General features: G+C 37.0%; 1 protein-coding gene across 2 annotated transcripts in view; it reads right to left on the reverse strand.

The window, feature by feature from the left end:
* The window catches only part of dmxl1 (Dmx-like 1), a 73,291-nt gene that overhangs the window by 21,614 nt on the left and 31,403 nt on the right, over window positions 1-20,274 (reverse strand). For both annotated transcript variants that reach the window (XM_015377134.1, XM_015377133.1), the window contains exons 21-34: window positions 18,476-18,609; window positions 18,105-18,291; window positions 17,868-17,978; window positions 15,367-15,536; window positions 14,460-14,557; window positions 14,187-14,352; window positions 13,059-13,187; window positions 12,812-12,950; window positions 9,771-10,546; window positions 9,353-9,451; window positions 8,879-9,046; window positions 6,803-6,994; window positions 6,586-6,662; window positions 1,539-1,660 (exon numbers count right to left, since the gene is read on the reverse strand). In XM_015377134.1, the coding sequence (XP_015232620.1) occupies window positions 1,539-1,660; window positions 6,586-6,662; window positions 6,803-6,994; window positions 8,879-9,046; window positions 9,353-9,451; window positions 9,771-10,546; window positions 12,812-12,950; window positions 13,059-13,187; window positions 14,187-14,352; window positions 14,460-14,557; window positions 15,367-15,536; window positions 17,868-17,978; window positions 18,105-18,291; window positions 18,476-18,609 (2,568 nt within the window). The remainder of the gene's footprint in view (window positions 1-1,538; window positions 1,661-6,585; window positions 6,663-6,802; window positions 6,995-8,878; window positions 9,047-9,352; window positions 9,452-9,770; window positions 10,547-12,811; window positions 12,951-13,058; window positions 13,188-14,186; window positions 14,353-14,459; window positions 14,558-15,366; window positions 15,537-17,867; window positions 17,979-18,104; window positions 18,292-18,475; window positions 18,610-20,274) is intronic.

A 20,274-nucleotide genomic window follows, 5' to 3' on the forward strand; every position in this document is an offset into this window, starting at 1 on the left:
GAGATCTAAGTTGATCTCTACAAAATAAATGAACCATCTTTCACTATGGTTACTTGTTATCTTGCAAGGCTGATGAAAAAGAGACAATTTATCAGCTATGAAAACACGTGATTCAGTTTTGCTTTAGCAAAAAAAATAAAAATACATAAATAAAAATAAGAATTGAAGGGCTTATGAAGAAAAAGTAGAGAAATTTACAAATACATTCAGATAACCCCCCTCTTTTAAAAGTAACTGGAAGATAGCTATTGCCTTTGGCATTTTGTGGAATAGAAGATCATTCTAACACAAAGATGTTGCATGTGTGGTGGTCGCTAACTGGGAAAATAGAGAAAAGGGTGAAAAACAGGTTGGCTTTAATTTCATTTTGCCAACTGGATCTGAAACAAACAAACAAAAAAAAAACAATTGGAAACTTGTTTACAAAGGAGCAGCTGAGATGTGGATGTGTGTATGAGAGACGGTAACCAAGGTTTTATAGAAATCTTTTCTTAAGTGTGCTCTGTCAGTGAAAGAAAACATGTCAATATCCACAGTTTGTGTTTTTAAATTATTCCATCCAAACATTATGCCTGCATGTTTCTCCAGGGTAATTAGATGTACCAGCGGTTTAATTTGTTTCCCTCAGAGTCTAAGCCCACAAAAGACAATTTGTGTATCATATCAGTACTTGTACTTCCTTAAAAAACATGTTTATTTAGTGGTGGTGGAATAAATGGACTTTTTAGGACTGAATAAATATGTGGTGCAAAAAGAAAACAGTTGTGAGAGGAAGATTGAGAGTGTTTATTGGATAAGTTACTAATACAAAGTTGGCTATCCTGGTAGAGTATTTCTTAGAAGTGACAATGCTGGTCAGAATAAGAGCAGAAATTAAACTGAATGCTTCAATAAAATAGTATTTCTATTTAAATAATTATTTTTCAGCTATTTTAAATTTATGGACAGGATGCCAGTGTGTTGAGTCTCAAAATCTGCTGCTCTTAGATACAATTTATATAGTTTTCCTTCTCCTTGCTGAACATATGGTCAAAAAAAGCGCTTTTTTTTTTTAGAAGTTTTAGGCAATTTAGGCAGGACACTGCAGTCATTTTCATCCTGCCTTTTGATAGCATAAAGTTAAGTTTTATATTTGCTATTAAGTCATTATGTATATGCTAAAGGTTTACTTTGTGAGAGTAAGGTTAATATAGAGCAACAATTTGCAATTGAAACATTAGAAGGAGTTCTGGAAAACTGTAAGGATATAACCCTTATAATAAGCCTTTGATCTTATAAATATGTTTTGAAATGCACCATTTTTCATTATTCACCTTTATATAAACAATGTTATTGTGTCAAATAAATAAATGAGCAGAAATCTTATTTTAAAATCAATGGCCTGTCATCATATGCCCTGTAATGCCATAAAAGAATGGTACTAGGTGATAAGGGAGACTAAAGCAATGTTAGTTCATATTATTTTGTCGCTGAAATAAAATGAAAAAAATAAGTTATTGTCTTAAACCAACCAAGACCTTTAAATCTGATAGACTTACCAGGCCACTGAGCAGGAGGAGTGTTTGGTTGAACAGCCTCATCCATGCTGATGGCTTTCAGTGCCTGCTTCTGAGACAGTAAAATGCTCTGATACACAGTCCCAGTAAAATGGTTCACATGGCTACGAAACAAGGAGAAAAAGGACAAATTATGCCTTTTATAATTCATGCTGAACAGAAAGGTAAAACTTGAGAAACAAAAACTTAGGATGATTATTTTTTAAAAAATTAAAATTTTCAATGCTTTGTTAGGACAAAAAAAATGCTTTTATAAAAATCTCAGCTTAGCTCTGTTTATATCCTGTTGGCTAAGAAGGAATGCTTGCTAGAATCGGCTTTGTTTTATAAACAAAGAACAGCAAAACCAGGACCACCAGGGAGTCCTTCATTACCATTCAAAAACAAAAAATTATGAAAATCAATTTAAGAAAAAACATCCTCAAAAATAAACAAGTACAGATACTTTCTCCTTTAGAGCTGACAGGTAATATCAGTTCAGTTCATATGGATATGCCTAAATTAGCAAACTAAAAAGTGTGCAATAAATGCAATAGGAAAAAAAAAACTAAACATTTTTAAGTTTAAGACATTTAAATTGCAAACAAGAAACGTCGCTTTTAATTTGTTTTATCAAGCTCAGAATGCTAAGATTATAAAACAGAAGTAAAATTTAAACTTTTATTTACACACGAATTACCTCCTACTGGGGAGACATGCCTGGAAACCTCCCAAGGAGGGAACCAGGGTGCATCTTAGGCTACGTTCACACTGCAGCCTGAAGTGACCCAATTCCGATTTTTTTGCCCATATGTGACCTGTATCTGATCTTTTTATGACAGTCTGAACGACACAGATCGGATTTTTTCAAATGCGACCCAGGCCACTTGGATATGTGGTCCTGAATCCAGGTCGCATTCATCCGACCTACACGTCATTGATACTTGACAAATGTTACTAAACGTTACTAATCTGCGTCCTACTAAGCGGAGGTGGGAAAAACTAACAACCATGGCGGAAGATAACACAGAGAGCAGTCAATAGAGAGCTCAGTGAGAGCTCTGTACGGACGTTGCTATTACTGCCCCACAAAACGCCATTGCAAGAAATCTGGCTCTCTTTCTTTTTGATCTTCTTAAAAAGATTTCGTTCGTAATGTGCCTGCTCCTGTTGGAGAAGAACTTAAAGAACGCAATATACGCTGCGGTATTACGAGTCATGTTTACTTCCGCAAACACTGAGGACGCTTGCTACATGTGACGTCATCGCGTCCTCGAGTGCGCATGCGGGACACTTCGGTTGAACGCTTTCAGTTCACACAGTAGATCACATACAAGTCGCATATACTTGGAAGTGTAAACGGACATGCAAAAAAATCCGATTTCACAAAAAAATCGGAATTGAGCATTAAGGCCTGCAGTGTGAACGTAGCCTTAGACATGTCTCTGAGCCACCTAAGGTGATGACCTGATCTCTTCAAATCACATTATGAACTTAAATACATACTTTTCAAATTATTTTTCCTGCATGTTTACCTACCTGCAACCAATTGATTATGTGGACAAATGTGGGATTAGCACAATAACTGAATAACTTAATAATGTAATGTACAGGATTCTGGTGATTGCTGTTGGGAGAAATGGGAATGCTGGTTCATTTACATGTTATGTTGTAGTGCTAGAGAGAAATGGATAAACAATTAGCTCAGCCAAAATGTTTGTTTTCCCTAATTTACAGCTTTTGTGCAAATCAGCTATTTATCACCGTTGAGAATTAATTCTTTCAAGACATTTAAAGGAGAACAAGGCTCATTGTTAATGGCCTTCTGCCATGATTGACTGAGGGTTTGGATAAGAATAGAAGAAATGAACAATGAAGCTCAAATACAGAAATACTTTCTATGTTAGTAAAAGTAGACTAGCTCCATAGCGGGCTATGTCTAGGAAAGAAAGAGTTAAAGCCGGTGGGTAGAGCTGGTTAATACACTCTGAGACTTTGTGCCAAATCTTCAAAGATTCAAAATGAGCTTTGAATTTCATGCGCAAATAAAGCTTGCAGTAATGTCTTGAAGGCGATCTACAAAAGCTGCATGCAAAAATTATAAAATGTACAAACCAGACCGGTATAAAAAAGTTAATTATTTGTGCAACTGATTGGAAACAACCTATTTAGAGTTGGAGATCATTACAAAAAAATTCAAAAAAATTATAATGTAATTATGACATGTTTTACTTTAAATAAGTGTGTAAAATAGCTACAAACCCGCCCCCCAAAAAAGAGAAGGATTCACCTTTTAGATTAATGGTGAGTTTACGCTCTAAATGGCTGGATTTACCTTTAACTCATCAGAACATCCACTTGATCAAATACGTTGCAAAACAAGTAGGCCCATATTATTTAATAAAACATAACTCTGAGCCTGTAAAAGAACATTGAGAGGGAAAAAATCCCTTTGACCGCAAGTTAGTGATGTGCACTTTCAGTCACCCTCTTCAAAAAACCTCAAACGTCTGTCTTAACGCTTGCATTTTCTTTCACCCCTTTTACATATTTCTAAATTTAGAGACCGAAACGAATAATACCATAAGGAGCTACAAGCATGAACACAGATGAAAAGAAAGAGTAGTAACTATAGTGACATATGCCACTGACTTGTCTATGCAAAGGAAGGCTGTTCTGCATATCTGTAAATAAAGAAAATATAGCTCATAATCTGCTTATCTAAATCAGATAACAACAGTCTGGAAGAACTTCTTTGAGACAGAAAGTTCAATATTGTAAAGAAGAAAACAGCTCTCCTTAAAACTTTACACGAAAACTGCTGTAATTAATCTCCATTGTTGCAGGGCAGTGGCTTTAGCCTCCAGTCTGATGCACTATTCATGCAATAGTAAACATCACATCATCATCTTTATTTGTAGAGAGCTTTATAAATGGCTACCAGCTGAAAACAAAGTGCTAAACATGCAGCATAAACATATAAAATAAGGCAATAATAAGAATGTGTTCAAGCTAAATAAACAAGGTCCCAACAACTAAGCCCTGCCAGTGTTAGAAGTCAGCGAATATAAATATAAGTCTTGAGGGGTTTAAAATTTGGGGCTGAACGAGCCCCTCCAATGTGCAGCAGGAGGTTATTCTATAAAATGCAGAAAATGAACCGCAAATTCTGGCAGAACCATGACAGAGGCACACAAAGCAGCAGAGCTTTAGGCCAAATGGACTATTTGAAAAAACATAAATAAACAAAGAAAAAAAGGCCTCCCACACTCATGCATCCATCTAAAGTTTAAACCCAACTGTGTTCTTGTCAACCTGATTGGAAGCTATAGTACACCAGACTCTTAAATAAACAATGCTGCTCCCCATCTGCAAGAACCAAAAACATTATTAAGTATTTAAAATAAGAATGACAAACAGCATCCTTACAGCTTTCATAATTCATGTTCAACATGATCAAAACAGACAAGTGCCTGTCATACTCCCAGCTACCAAACCTTCAGCTTCTAGTTTCCAATTCTTTAATTCACTGCAGCAGCTCTTTGGAAAACAAAATGGAAGCCTAGGCAAACGTTATCTTAAACATACATATCTTTTAGGAGTTATATACTGTGTGGAGTATATTAGTCAAACTGTATGTGTGCATTATGCTATCATTGTACGACCTGTTCTTGTCACCAGTAGCCAATTTGCCATCTCATAAACTGTTGAGCAACCAGAACTGTTGAAATCTTCTATTTTACACTATCTAGATTACTGGACACAAATCAGTGCCTTCTGGCTTTAATATTAGCAATTAGGTTCAATTGTGATAGGTTTACAATGTTGCTTTTTAGTCAATGTAAAAAATAAATTAAAGAGGGAATTAAAATATCACCAACAGGAAATCAGCCATGAGCTGAACTCTCTTTAAACTTTGTAAAATTAGCCGATTCTGTTCCATGCAGAACTTTCAAAAGCAGGATTTTCTGAGAGCCAAAAAACATTTTTTTTTTAATCTTCTTAAAACGCTAGTGTTCAAAAACCTTCTCACATTCAGACCGGAGAGTCTGTCAATACAGCTCGTCTGAGCAAACTAATTATATAGACGGCCATCACTACCATGGTAACTCAAAAAAAATGGATGAAGGCAGCTCTTTCTTCCTTGCTATACGTGTCAGACAGTATTGGTCTAAACAAAGACAGAGGCTCCCAGCTGTGAGACAGACTGTACACGGAGGCTATATTGCTCACGAACGTTTCACTTTTCAAAGCGTGTGATGCAATTGTGCTGTCATATGTTGTTCTTGAGGCTCTGAGCAGATTATGTCAGCTGTGGAATCAAGATACTGCTTTTATATTTATACTTCAACTACAAAACCTGTAAACATTTTATGACACTTTTTAAAGATGTGGAGTCAAGCAGAGCAAACCATTTGTACACCAGCTTAGTACAAACCTAAAAGCCTACAGGTGCATCTCCATCTAAAATATTGTTGAAAATGTAATATACTTTGATAATTCAATTAAAATTCATAATAAATAGGTCCAATAAAATATAGATCACAGCCTAAAACTCATAAACCAAAAAGGGAGAAGTTCAAGTCCACTCCGATTTGTAGCTGCTTAGAAAGATCTACATAAATAGCCCCAGAAGAAATGAGTGCTGGTCAGGCCAGATAAGGATTAAGCTTTGTTGCCAAAGTGACAAAATGCATGGTTAGCATAACCACAGTGGTCCTTTCTAAGTAAAGCACAGTGAAAAAACAAGCAAAGCGGTAGGAATATAATGCAGATAACTTGTTTTACTAAGAGCAGTAATTTGTTATTGGACAACATGGATGGAACACCTTGTGAAATAAATTCAAGCAAATATCTGAGTGGCATGTGCATGCAATGATGAACACACACACACACACATGCATTATTCAGAACCTGTGTGGCTTATATAGAACCCTAAGCATTTTGATCTTCTCCACCCAGAAACAAACCAAAAACACTCAACTTTGTCAGTAAAAAGGAAAGAGATAAGTGAAATTAACAAGTGATAAAATAGTTCTGCAACACTCACCTGTACTTGTGTCCATCACAAAGACATTGATAAATACACGCAGACAAGGAAGCAGCGAGGGTATGCATTACATAGATCTGAAAATGAGAGGAAAAGTGTTATTTAACTTTTCTGCTTATGTAGAAATTTATTTGTACTTCTGGTTCAGTCAGCAACTGAAAACTTATTTTCCGTTGGACAAAGTATCGAATATGGAAAACTACCGTAACTGTCCTACCTCATTATTAACAACATCTGGATGTGGAGGTGAGTCGAGCGCATTGATGGTTTGCAGGATGTCGTGAGTCAGATTGGTCAGATAGACGATGGGGTTGGCCACTACGGTCTTAACATTGACTGTGCAGGCAGTGAGCAGAGGGATAGAGGTCGGCTGAGGATTCATTGCTGCCACTGACCTCATGGAGTCATCCTGGGGACCCAAGGCAGAGAGAATATTTTCAAGCATTACTGCCAATAACGTGAACCCTGTATGCTTATTTAACTGTGAGCAGAATTAATGTTAAAACCTGCTGCGTCAGGACACCAGAGGATATTTACGTGATGGTTTGCTAAGAGATTCACTGTGCAAACAAACATTCCAATGTAATTTAAAGGGATTTTATGTAAAGTATAAACATGAAGTTGATTGTAATTGTGAAGAAGAAGCTATAGTCCAAATCAACTCTCCAGAAATTTTCAGACTAGAAGGAAATTGAAAAAACAGCTTCTTTTAAAGTCTATACTTTATGCAGGTCTGGACTTTGACTAGGTCATTATTAAATAGAAAACAATTCTGATTGTTTAGCTCAATCATTCTTCGAATCATGTATGACCAGATTTCGCAAATTTCTGCAAAACGAATCATAGAAAAAATTTTAATCATTGAGGTTTTAAAGGGCGGAAAAACATTAGGTAGTTCAGGAGTTGCATTATATTGCATGGCAGCATGAGGCACAATTTAAAAAATTTTTCAAATTTTGAATTTATTTCGTAAGCAGGCTAAATAGAAAAAAAAAAAAAAAACGTAAACCATGGATAACATCTTTGAAAACAGCAACTTTTCTTCAGCAGTGATGAACTATGAGCCAAGCACTTGAAATGTCATAATTTCCACAAGTATCTGTTGTGTGTCTGTGAGCGACTGACAGTTAAAAAGAAAAGAAGAAAACACTGGCAGTGCAGATGTGTGTAATTCTGTTTGTACTATGTTTCTAAACATGACTTTCTGCGTATAAGAATACCACGAAGACTTATTTTCTTCACCCTTGATGAATCACACTCAGTTCTCAGTAACCTACTTAATAGAAACTCCTCACGCCATTTGAAGTTAACACAAAGGAAGAACGCGAACATTTCCTCAACAACAATGAGGAAATTTGACAACTAGGGGACCAAAGCTGGGGGAGCAGAAAATTATTTTATTTTCAAAATCAAAGCAGGAGAGCAAGAAGGACTCCCTGTGCCCATTGACTGTGCTACAAACAAAGCTCCCATGTTGCCTCATGGAAATGTTTACAACCGACTCCTCTTTTTATTCCTCAGTCTTAAAGTAGGAACTTCTCCTGGGTTTGCACAACCCGTCAGTCGATGCCCAAGGTAAACATCTCATCCACTCATCCAACTGAAACAACTAGGCAAAGATGTGTTCAATTCAGCATTGTCATATGGTTCCACAAATGTGTATAAAAGTAAATCAGTGCTCATCTGCTCATTAAGCACCAAAGATGAGTTATTAACTGCTGGCTAAAAAACATACTTTAATTGCACAGTTAAATGCCAACCAAGAATCAATCAGGTCAATTTAAACATTTGAATATTTCATAAAAAAAAAAATCATACATATATATAATGTCTAATTGCTTTTAAATATAAAACCATTTTAATCACAAATCTTTATGTTCCAGTTAACGATAAGTCGATTACTAAATTAGTTAGTTATTTCCATAATCGATAAATTTTATTAATCCGATGAATTGTTCCAAATCTAGTGCTACACCTAAAAATAGGTCCTGCTATGACTGAATGATTAAAATGGATAAAAGGGCATGAATCATAGATGATAAAAGACATAAATGTGAACTATTAGCACTCCGCATCAAACTACATTCTGCAAATTATTCAGGCTCATTCTTTAAACTCATGACCTGATATGTTACCATTTTTATTCTGAGAAAGTCTATTTACCATGACAATAAAAACAAAGAAACAAGCTTCTGATCCTGATTTTGACCAATGAAATAGATTCGGTATAAAAAGTAATACTGCTAGGCAGTAATAGCCTGCCTAGCAGGGACCTGTGTGCGTCTTTATTCACCTGATGAGACTCTTGAAGCAGCAGTATAAGCTCCATCCGTACAGAAGCAAGTCCTCCACCATGGGAGCCATGTAAGCTGCAGTAGCTCAGAAACATCCTCAGTAAAGGCTGGTTGCTCTGGAGCCAAAGTCTCCTGCTCCTCTGGATGTCTCCAGGGGGGCTGCCGGGCTGAAAAATATTTTTGCTTTTGAAATTTTGTGAAGAAACTCTTTAGCATTCTGTATAGAAAAACAGGTCACTCTGAACTGTTTGCTATAATTTTTTTTTATAAACTATACATGTTAATTATTTCTGTTCAATATATCTATTAATTTTTCTTTGTAAATGTTTGACTTGTACAAGCTAGCTGAGATAAAAAAAAAATCAATAGTTGGAATAAAAAAGAAAATTGTGTTGGTGAAAAGACATTGAGCTATTTATTTATTTTTTTTCTATATCCATTATCACCACAAGGAGCCAGCAATCAACACCCACCTGCTCCTCCTCCACCAGTCCAGAAACAGGGCCATCCCCTGGGACAGACTGTTCTGGTAAGCATGGCCTATAGCTGCAAACACGCTGGTGAGCCACCACCTGCAGTGGAGTTTATAATAGGACATTTTTTTTCTGAAATTCAACTCATCAAGAGAGTGGTTATTGTTTATGCATGACAGACAAAAACCATTAAACCAAAACCTCAAACTGTTGTTTACATGAGAGAAAAGCACTGGTGAGGATTATATGAGCTGACTGAGATGAAATACTGAAACAATAACATCAACAGGGGAGGAACTGAGCGGGGGTTATCCAATGCAAAAGTTTAACTGAGTTAACTTAAATATGAAATGTTTATCAGGAATACTTGAAGTGAAAAAAGCTGAAAATGAATGAATTCAGAAGTTGTTGTTTGTACCTCTCTTTCCAACCACTGACAGAGCTGATAACGCAGCTTCCCTCCATCCAGTTCGTACCCAGTAGACAGAGTCCGAAGCTCGTTGCTCATGATCTTCAAGCAGGCGGTGAACTTAAGATGGGCCAAAAAGATGTCCTCAGACGGAGCGATGAAATCATTGCCGTCTTCGCTTTCCTCACTTTTCACAGTTTCTGCTATCGTCAACACGGAGTCCTGACGGTCCTGAAACACGCTGTTGTCTGCTTTTCTACTCTTTTCCTGATTTGTCTCTTCCTCCTCATCCTCACAGTCTTTGTCACTGTCCCACTTCAGCTCCAGGGGCTCATCTGGAAGGGTCACCGAAGGCTGACTCCAGTCAAAACTTAACACTGAATCGGACCGGCTGTTGCTGTTCCCATCAGAGTGGTAGCCGTTCAGGCCAGGCGGAGACCAGTCAGGTTCCGACGACAACCCATTCCTGCTTCCCACACTTAGTTCATGTGGAATGCCTTTAAGCACAGGATGAGAAACTTTGGAGTGCTTGTGAACTTTGGGCATCTTGGAAAGGACCTCTAGTGCTAACATGGGGCACCCAGCGTGCAGGTGTGCATATGCAGTAGTGAAAAACAGTCTCCTCTCATCCAGGCTGATCGAGTCAGCTCTACGGACCTCTGTGGTCAGAGCCACTTTAGCTTTGTCTGAAGAGCTAAAATGGCGACGAAGGAGCAGAGGGTGTGTCCGGAGGTAGATGTAAAAGTTGAAAACCTCAGGGTTACAAGCAGACATGGCAGAGGGACCTGAAGCAGATGCAAGAGACACAAAAAGAAACAGAAAACCAGAAGTTACTGAGTTATTAGTTCAAACTCTGAAAAGATGAGCTGTTAACACTGCCTGTAAAAGTAGTAACACCCTTCAAGTTTTTATCATCTTAGCATTTTTCCACATAACACCCCTGAAACTTCTGTGAATTTTGGAATTCGAAGGACAATAACCTCAACTTTGTATATAATTCTTTGCATATTTAAAAAAAGGCTTTTTTTTTCGTTAAGTAAAAGAATAATCACCTCAGTTAATCTAAACAAAGAGAACATATGGAAAGAATGAAAAAAAAAAAAAAAAGATGCAAAAGAATGTTCATAGACTCAGTGAACTTTAACTAGGCCATTCCAGCACAAACACGCCTCCATCTGAAACAGGTTTGTCCAGCTGTGTCCTATAGTTAGAAAAATCATACATTTTGATTTCTGGATTTTTTTTATTAGATTATTTCTCTCAGAGTGGACATGCAAGTAGCTATTTACCGGAAGCCAGAGAGTTCAGTGTGCTTAGCATTACTGCTGTTTATCTTTGCAAAATGACAATTAAGTCTAAGTCTAAAAAGTTCTGTTTTCATCTTATCAGAGAAAATGTCATAAAATAAATGTGTATTCCCCGTTTAAACTGGATTTCTTATGACTTTCTTTATGTGTCACCTGCCTTTTCAATCCATCTGATTAATATTTTCCAGGCCTTGGGTATTATGGCGAATATCAATTTTATTTGAGAATATCAAAGTAAAATGGGGCTGAATGCAAATTATTGCCTTTCATTTCTTTCTGTACCACATGTGATTTTGGTCCGATTATATATTAAAATGCATTAGGAGTATTTAAACACCAAATGACATGAACTAAAGTTTATTGTTATGACAAAAGAAAGCTTGAAAAAGTTTAAGGGTTGTGATTACTTTGCAAGTCACTGTAACAGGATGAGAAACTCTACCTCCGTTGGGATTCTAGACATATGCAGCAGAAGTAGTTAACTGAAAAACTGTACTTTGTGGCTACTGAAATGTGAAGAGAAGAAAAGAGGAAGAAGCTAAAAAGGATAGGGAATGCCTCGAGGGCAGGAAGGTGAAAAATCAAGTTCACTCTTTTATGTAAATTTCTATGGAAAAAGAAATCAAAGGGCTAACAGCTTGAATCGCAGCCTGAGCAAAGAGAAAAAGACTAACTTTAAAGATCCAGAGGGGTTTACGTTTTTGTAGGCATACCATGAGTAGTTTGAGGAAATAATGTATAAAACACACAATAACAGAGGTTGGCTTTAAAATCCAATAATAATCCAATAAGGATTCGTACCAAGTTCAGGTCTTCATCTATTATTGAAAGTTAGATTTTTGTCAGCAGAGTTCAATTTGGTAATTTCCTTTTTAGCAGATTATAACACTCAGAATACGTTTACGACTAAACATTTATTTTCAAAGTTGCTTTATTACCACCATTAACCTGATTAACTAATTTAAGAAAAAGTTGCAAAGCCGAAAGCCAAACATTATATAACAAAGAAAACTGACTGAACCTCCAACTGTTGTTGTGCCCTGAATGTAGGAGTGTTTGTCCCAGATCTTGAGAAGTCTTCTACGAATATATTTAGCTGTAGATGTCCCCGCACAATACATAATTAAAATAGTAATATGTTTAAAAACTGAGCATCTTAAGAAAATGAGGAAATAAACTACATTTCCTAAGCAGGTTATCAGTTTTAAAATGTCATGTTTAACTCACTCAACAGAGACGTTCAAGACGTATTACACTTTTTTTGACTGACATTTCCTTCAAACAAAAAGATCTACAGGGCAGCGTAATGCGTATGAATACAAATCTAATTTGGCATGTTAAAATGTTTACGGTCTGTTTACACTGGGCTTTTAAATACATTTGACTCAAAGCATCTTTTTATGTAGTTTTAGCTATTTGTGTGCAGAGAAGAACCTCCAGAAAAACCTTTAACATAAACACAGGTATGATGAGTTATGACAGGAACCAGGATAAAGAGCACAGAAAAAAAGCCTGTATTGAGATCCAGTACTTGAGATCAGAAATAAATTATTTTCTCAAAGCAAGCTAGACATAAGTTTTTAAGAAAAAGCACAAAGTTTTTCCTCTGTAGAGTAAGAGGCTAAAAAAATGTGACCATCTTAATGAAGCGAATCAGATTGGATGTTATTAACACAGTTAGTTTGTAAAAGAGAAAATAACTAGATGGCAGTAGAGAATACTCTCGGGAAACACTAAACATACCGCTGTCAGATTTGCTCTCAGAGGGTCCACAGCTTTTGCAGTTTGCAGGCTGCTCAATTAGTGTGTCCAATGCCCCGCTGTAATCCTCTAGGACCCAGTAAGCTATGCTTCGCAAGAACGGATCTGGATGAACTGGAATCTGAAATGCATAGAAAAGAGCAGTCTGTGGGTGGCATCATCAAATATTGGGTGGGAAAAACTTAGCTTCTTGTGGGTACTTCTCATGCAAATACACAAACTATTTTACCTGTTTGTCTTGCCCCAAAACATGTCTCTGGAGGATCTTTTTATAGGTCGAGGATGTCTCAAACTCAGATTCATACAATCTAGCGATCACCAGGGCAAGCTGCAAATCCTGCATTTTCTCCAAACACACCTAAAGGAGCAAAGGTAATCTTTTAGTCAGTCACTACATTTATTCATCGTTTTCTACTCATGTGATAAACTAAATTAAATAAAACCCTGTGCTAGCAAAAAACATCTCAGAACCTAAGTACTGACATAGAGAGGTGCATTTCAATGAGATGACCTCCTCCCAGTCAGGGAGAATGAGCAAAGTCAATGATAGCCCTTTGCCTGGGTGAAGCTCATTTCCATAAAATGCTTAGAGAGGTAGTGGTTACTCATGCACATATAACAAAGTGACTCACTGCTTAAGGGACTATCCGAACAGGAATAACCTTGATAAGTAAAAGCTTAAATAATCCAGATGGCCTGTGTTAGCCCTCCTGATAGTAACAGTTGCACGCTGATAGACAGCAGTTTTAGGCACCAAGCAATGTATGCAGCCAGTAACAAAACAGTTTTTTTTAGATTCAAGAATGCAGTCAGCCTGAAAAATAAATCATAACTACAGCCTGGAGCATAGAGGCTGCTTTAACAGTCAGAATTTACAACGCAGCTTTTATTTACATTTTTTTTTTTTTTTTTATAGTTCCAATTTCTGAATTTATTTATTTGTACATTGTTAAAGCATAAATATAAGGCCTTTAAAAACAATGACTTCATATATTTATACAGAGGGTTTCAACGGGGAACCTATAGAAACCATACATAGTTAAAACAAAAAAAGGTGACAAATGAAAGACTAATGGACAGATGGGCTGAGTACTGAATTGTTAAAAAAAATAAACACACACTAATCAGAAACATAAATGATATGAAATCAGCATTTTTTGCACTTTTAAATACATCAATAAACAAAAACATTAAAAAAAATTAAGTAACAAGGAACTGAAAATTAAGAGGGGACCTCTTCACTCTTGCTGAAAACCATCAATCTAATTTAAACTTAAAAGAGTTGTCAAAAACAGCAGAGGTAAAACAACAAATCCTTCTTATAAACATTTTGTCATGTCTTTCTTTTTTCACTTGCCTCCACAGCATCCTTAAGGGAACCAGCAAGGAGAAAAAAGGCTGCAGAATGCTGGAACCGCTGCTTTCCCAACAAAGAGAAGGCATTCTTTAATGCGGCTTTCCTCCACCTGTCCTCGCTGAAGTTTTTATGGAAGAACTCTGTCATTTTTGTATTCTTCTGAGATCTGGAGAGAACGACATTTAAAAAGAATCACTGTCACTTATCCTAAGCAACTTGACACAACTACGCTTCAATAAGAACAATGTGCAAAATGATGTCAGCCCTGCCTACCTGTACAGCCCCCAAACCACTGCCTTCTTTTTCATTGCCAGATAAAATATAGCAGCATCCAGAGGATCGTTGTTTCTCTGAAATGAAGCTTTAGCAACCTGGAAAACCGAGAGAACCAAATCTTGATTTAGCAAATAATGCCTCCAATTCAACATATAGAACCTTAAAGGATTATATTCAGCAGTTTCTTCCTAAGAAGATCATTAAGATCATTTATTTTATTCCATGTCTTGTAGAAGTCAAGTCTAAAAAAATATTCAGCTACTTTCATAAAAAACTGGCCTAATCTTAAACTTGCTTAGTATAAACAGTACTGACAAAGTAAGATGACTTTAAAAAAAGAATCCCACAGCTTTTAACAGTGTAAAAAAACAAAACAAAAATATATGATTTTATTATTTCTATTTTAAGCTAAGTATTGGAACTTTTTCTACAGCCACTAAAATATTCTAATAAAAGAGCAGTTAACTACGTCTTCAATAATTCTCTGGGATTTAACGACATTATTTTAAGCAACATTTTAGAATAAACAAAGGGTAGTTTTCAAGTAAAAATACTTATAGCAGAAAATCTCTTTTTAACCTTTTTTTTTATGGGTTTTTGAAGACAAGATATTCTTGCTACTTAGTTGGGTTTCCCCACATTTGTGTCTTAAAACCAGCAATACGTACAGATAGAACTTTCTTTCCTATAAGGAGAAAAGATGATGAACCTTCTTTCAACCTGCTTACCAGGAGGGTGAAGCAACAGAGGGGGGAGAGGCAATCCTGGATCCCTCCATGCTTCACAGTTGTACAAAACATGAATAACTGGCGCTCCTTTTCTGGCATCTCATCAAAAACTGGTCCAAGATTTATATTCAGAGAAAGGCTGACAACGATAAATAAATGACAATGTCTGTTTTTACCTTTTCAATGCACCTGCGCAGTTTGTTGGTGCTGCGCAGCCACCAGCCCACACCCATGGCCCGCAGCTCGGCCCAGGTGGGCTCTCCCTTCTGCAGGGCGGGCAGCATGTTCAGCAGCTCCTCCTCAGCTTCTGAGTGGAAGGCCCAAGAGTACTGGCATGTTGAAAGGCCTAGAGGTAGCAGAAAAAGATTAATTTAAATAAGTAAAAGCCAATAAAGAAAATTTAACTGTACAAGTGGTAATAGGTTCCTCTGACAGCTGAAGTGTTGAGAGTCTAAGGAAGGCTTTATAGGTTGCTCAAAGGAAACTTTACAGCAGTAGTTAAGGATGATGAATAGATGCTGGCTTGTTCACTTCTTTTTAAGAGATCTGCAGTCAAACGATTATACTTAAGATCATCATTGCATTCTCCGTCTTGCTTTAGGGATCCTTGGAGTTATTGCTCTGACACTTTAGAAAGCAAGTGAGCCAAAATTGAACAGGTGGAGAGACCAGCAATGCGGTAGAACCTGAAGTGATTATTTTAAGACGCCAACAAATGTATGACTTCTCATAGAGACAATTCGCATTCAATCAAATATCAGATCAGATATGGACTCAAATATTTAGATTCAGAGGCAATTATTAGCTGTACTTCTTTTTAGAAATGTCAGTTTGCATTGAATGTAAACCCTATAACCTGCGTTTAGCAGGCGGGGCCTGTTAGTCACAACAGTGTGAATGGTATGTCTGAAATACATTGTCTCTTTCTAGATGTAAACATCTAAAAAGGTGAAAGTTAGGTTAAATTGGTACATTAAGTATAACTGAGGAAAGAGCTCGACAAGTAGCTTTACCAGACGACAGCAAGGAAAACTGGATAAAAGTCAGGTTCTTTGTGTCATCCTTCCTTCATTTAACATATATAGGATATTTGAGAATAAGAAATATTTGAACCCAATCGGAAAAACGTATGAAGCTAAACACTTTAGATCAGGGGTCACCGACCTTTTTAAGGCTGAGGGATACTTCAAGGATACAGAGTCATATACCAATAGTGACCTATGAACTGGAGGAATCAATTTTCACCTAAACTACAAACACAATAAGCATATTTTAATTGTTTCTTTTAACTAATTTTCTTAATATTATCATTTTGAAATCTCTATAAATGCTTAAATTCTCTGTATGATTAAAAAGATTAAATGCTCTATAAGTGATTAAAAAAGAAGGGCAACACAATTAAATAAATTTAAATCTCAGCCGACTGGTGTGTTGTGCTGTTTTCAGAAGATGCTGTGGGCACCCCATGAGGCCCCTGGGGGTCCCTTGGTACCACGTTGATGACCCCCGCTTTAGATCCTAATTCCACCCTATTTTAAGGTGGTCAGTTGGTTCATGTTATCACATTTTTTATTATTATTATTAAACATATATTAATGGCTTTTTCTTCTGTGGTTCTTAAGCTAATATTTTTTTCATGACAAACTAGAAAAGCAATCAGAGAGCAGAATGCAGACCTCTGCCAAGCAGTAAATTTTGCCCCATACTGTGACATACATCTCTAGCTAAAACTCACACATGACTTGGATTATTACCAAATTTTTAATGATTTGTTACTTGTCAAGACGTGCACCTCTGGCAAAAAAAAAGTTCCTTAAAATCCATTCACAAGTTTTCAAGTAGTCCTACTAAAAAAAACAACAACCATGAAAACATAACTTCCTTGGGGGAGGTAAATCAACCAATAAAAGCATGATTCGTAGGAAAATAGAATCTAAGGCTTAAGGATTTTGCCAAATCTTTAAAATTACAATATTTTTTATTTTCCTTTGCAGTAACCACAAAACTGCAGTTGCAGCACCCCAGGGTTTCCGCTTACTTCGAGGCTAAATCCCAAACTGGCCCCTAAGCAAAAACCCTTTGCACTAACCCTTCGTTTGGCTGTTCACTTAATTCCAAAAGGGAAGGTCCTCTTCTAAATAGTTTGACTGCATAACATATGTTCTAAGAAAGGGGCCAATTTTTAATTTCCCGTCAACCTGCGCCACAGATCTACAGCCATGCACAGGGGGCAGCACTGTTGCTGCTTTCCTTTTCCATTGGAGGGAAGAGGTCCCATTCCCATTTATAACCCCCCATCTCAATAAAGGTGCCCTCCACAGCTTCAAGTGTGACTCCATTGGGAGTGACACTGCATATTTAAGGGGTAGTGCTTAGGGGGCGGTTTGGGATTCAACTATACTCTCAGGCACAGATCTGTGCTAGCTGCAACACACTCTTTCTTTTTGTTTGGCGGTAACCTACTTTTAGGAGCATTAGTACCATCTAATGAGTTCACTGCAGTTTGTTGTTGGTGCTTATGTAGCTCTTTATGGATTATACAACACAGTGGCCTGAAATAACAATGAAGCTTCAAACAAAAACATCCTGGATTGAAAATTTGCCAGATTTATTGATTCAACAAATCTTCAGGTTCTAAATTAATCCAACAGAGAACCTCTGAAAATGACTACTGTACCTTGGCGTAACAGCTGGGCTCGATGGACAGGAGGCAGGGATGTTAGGAGGAAGGTGTGAAGTCTGACAGCCAGCAAGAACTTCAACCCACACTCATCCAAAGTTTCTCCACCTGCCACATTTATCACAAACATTTTTTCAACATCTAAATATCACATTATGATGTAAATGAAGAACTAATTTAGTAAACTCTGTCATTTGGAGCATATCAAATAATGCTCATATGTTCTGTCTTTACCTTTGCTCTTATCCTGGTTATCTTTTAGGTCTGTGCTCGTTGTGGCAATGGTGTCAGCCAGTGCCATGAGAGACATCTGCTCCATTCGAGTTAACCCCGGCAGGCTGGAGTGGAGGAGGTGGCTGGACAAAACCTGAGCGTGTTCTGGGCCAAAGTATGTTGGACTGTACTGGGAAAGGTCTATAACCTACAAATATGGGAAAAACAATGGCTAAAATCAAACTTTTTGATAAAAGCAGTGATATCATATAGTATAATATTTTTTTTATCTGTTAGCTAGGATGATTTTTTGTATGCACATTCTTTGTTTTTTTTTAGACCAATGCATCTAGAAACTAACTGTTGCTTAAAGCATGGAACAGAAGGCCAACCTTATTCCCAGTTTCTTCTTCTTCATTGTCCAGAGGGTCCAGATCCAAGGTGTTATGGGTATGAAACAGCTCATCATAGGCATCGGTCTGACTGGAGCCATGTCCGCTATCACCACTCATACTGCCTCCTTTCTCTGTTAAGGGACACAGAAATCGATCAGACAAGACAAGCAAAGCACCTGAAACAGCAGAGTGCTGCAGAGAACAGAAGCATCACAGGGCAGTATTCATAATACCAAAAACATTGCCAAGCTTTTATAATGTTTGCCTTGCATTTTCAGACAAACAGGAAGGAAGAGTGGTAAATAAGAAAAGCAGTCTGTTTCCTTGAATCTCCCACATTGAGATTAGCCTGCAATGGTGCCTATTCTTCATCTAGAGACAAAGTAAGAAAGCTCCATTCTTCCTCTACACATACATAAAAAAAAAGTCCTTTAGAAAGAGGTTTTTTTGTGTGTTTTTTTTTAAAAAGCTTTCACATGATGCATGGGTAGAATCACTACATATTAACCCAATCAGCCTCCTTCACTTAAATTATAGTTTGTTTTGTCTATCTAAAAGCTTTCTGAAGGGGAAATTATAGTAAAAATGCAATACATTCAGAACAAAAATATCACAGAATTATATTTATTCTACTCACAAAACTTACATAAAATCCAAAAATATATCTAAAAGAAATCAACAGGGGAAGGTCTTTGAATGTCTTCTAATCAGAATGAGATTTATTGCCAAGTAGGTTTGCACTTACAAGGAATTTGCCTTCGTGTTGATGGTGCAGACAATTATATATATAGCCTCAGGAGGGAGAGAGGCAGTGACAGTGTCACGGGGGTCTCTGAGCCTTGTTGATAAGGCTGGGAACAAAAGAGAGTGCACCAACACACTGAGGCACAAATACGCCATCATAGATGTTAAAGCCCAAAACATCCAGAGTTCAACCTATGAGACATCTTCCCAGTAAAGAGTCACCTCTCTAACCAGACTGAATCCTGTGACCTGTGGTTCTGGCACCATAGCCTACATTGCAAAAAATCCTTCTAAAATAAGTAAAATAATCTCTTCTTAAAGCATATTTGCCTTACATGTAAGGCTGTACGTAGAATAATCTGCCAATGGAATCAGTATTTTGGTCACTAAAATAAGATAATTGCATATAATGCACTTGAAAAGTTTTATTTCTCTTGGTTAGTAAGAGACACTTCTACTTGCTTCTTTTTTGTTTTGTTTTGGCTTGACTCTATGAAATGTAACTCTGAGACAAAGCCATTTCTCATTTCCTACAAAGATGCAAAGATCTGGCTATGCCTAAGCTCCATGTACATGATTTCAACCTACTATTCCTAATGGTGCAGAATCTTTCTGTGTCACTGGTATAGTATCAAGAAGTAAATATTTATATAATTTAGACCCATCAAAATTGGATTCAAAAAGTTGTAGGTTCGACTAGGGGTGTTGTGAGGGATTTACCCCCTCCCTAAGAGGTGCTGTTTTTCATGTTCTTTGTATACTCTGGGTTATTTGGGTGAATGTATTGTTTTGGGAGGTGGTTTGATTTGTTTTAATCATCTTTCTCATCTCTTTGAGGTCACCTGGTCCTGTGTTGCCGTGGAAGCGCGCCCATGAGCAACGCTGACAAGGACCTGGTGTTTCCAATCAGCCTCATTGGGAAAATCCATTTTTGGAGAGGGAGAAATGCATTTCTATTTTGACTGGATTCCAGATTGTTTTGTTTCTAGTTTTGTTTTGGTTGTGTTTAAGTTAATGGTAAATTTATAGACACTTTTTAGGTATAGTTTAGA

This window comes from Cyprinodon variegatus, unplaced genomic scaffold, assembly GCF_000732505.1.
Source record: "Cyprinodon variegatus isolate N-32 unplaced genomic scaffold, C_variegatus-1.0 Scaffold147, whole genome shotgun sequence".
Classification (NCBI taxonomy): Eukaryota; Metazoa; Chordata; class Actinopteri; order Cyprinodontiformes; family Cyprinodontidae; genus Cyprinodon; species Cyprinodon variegatus.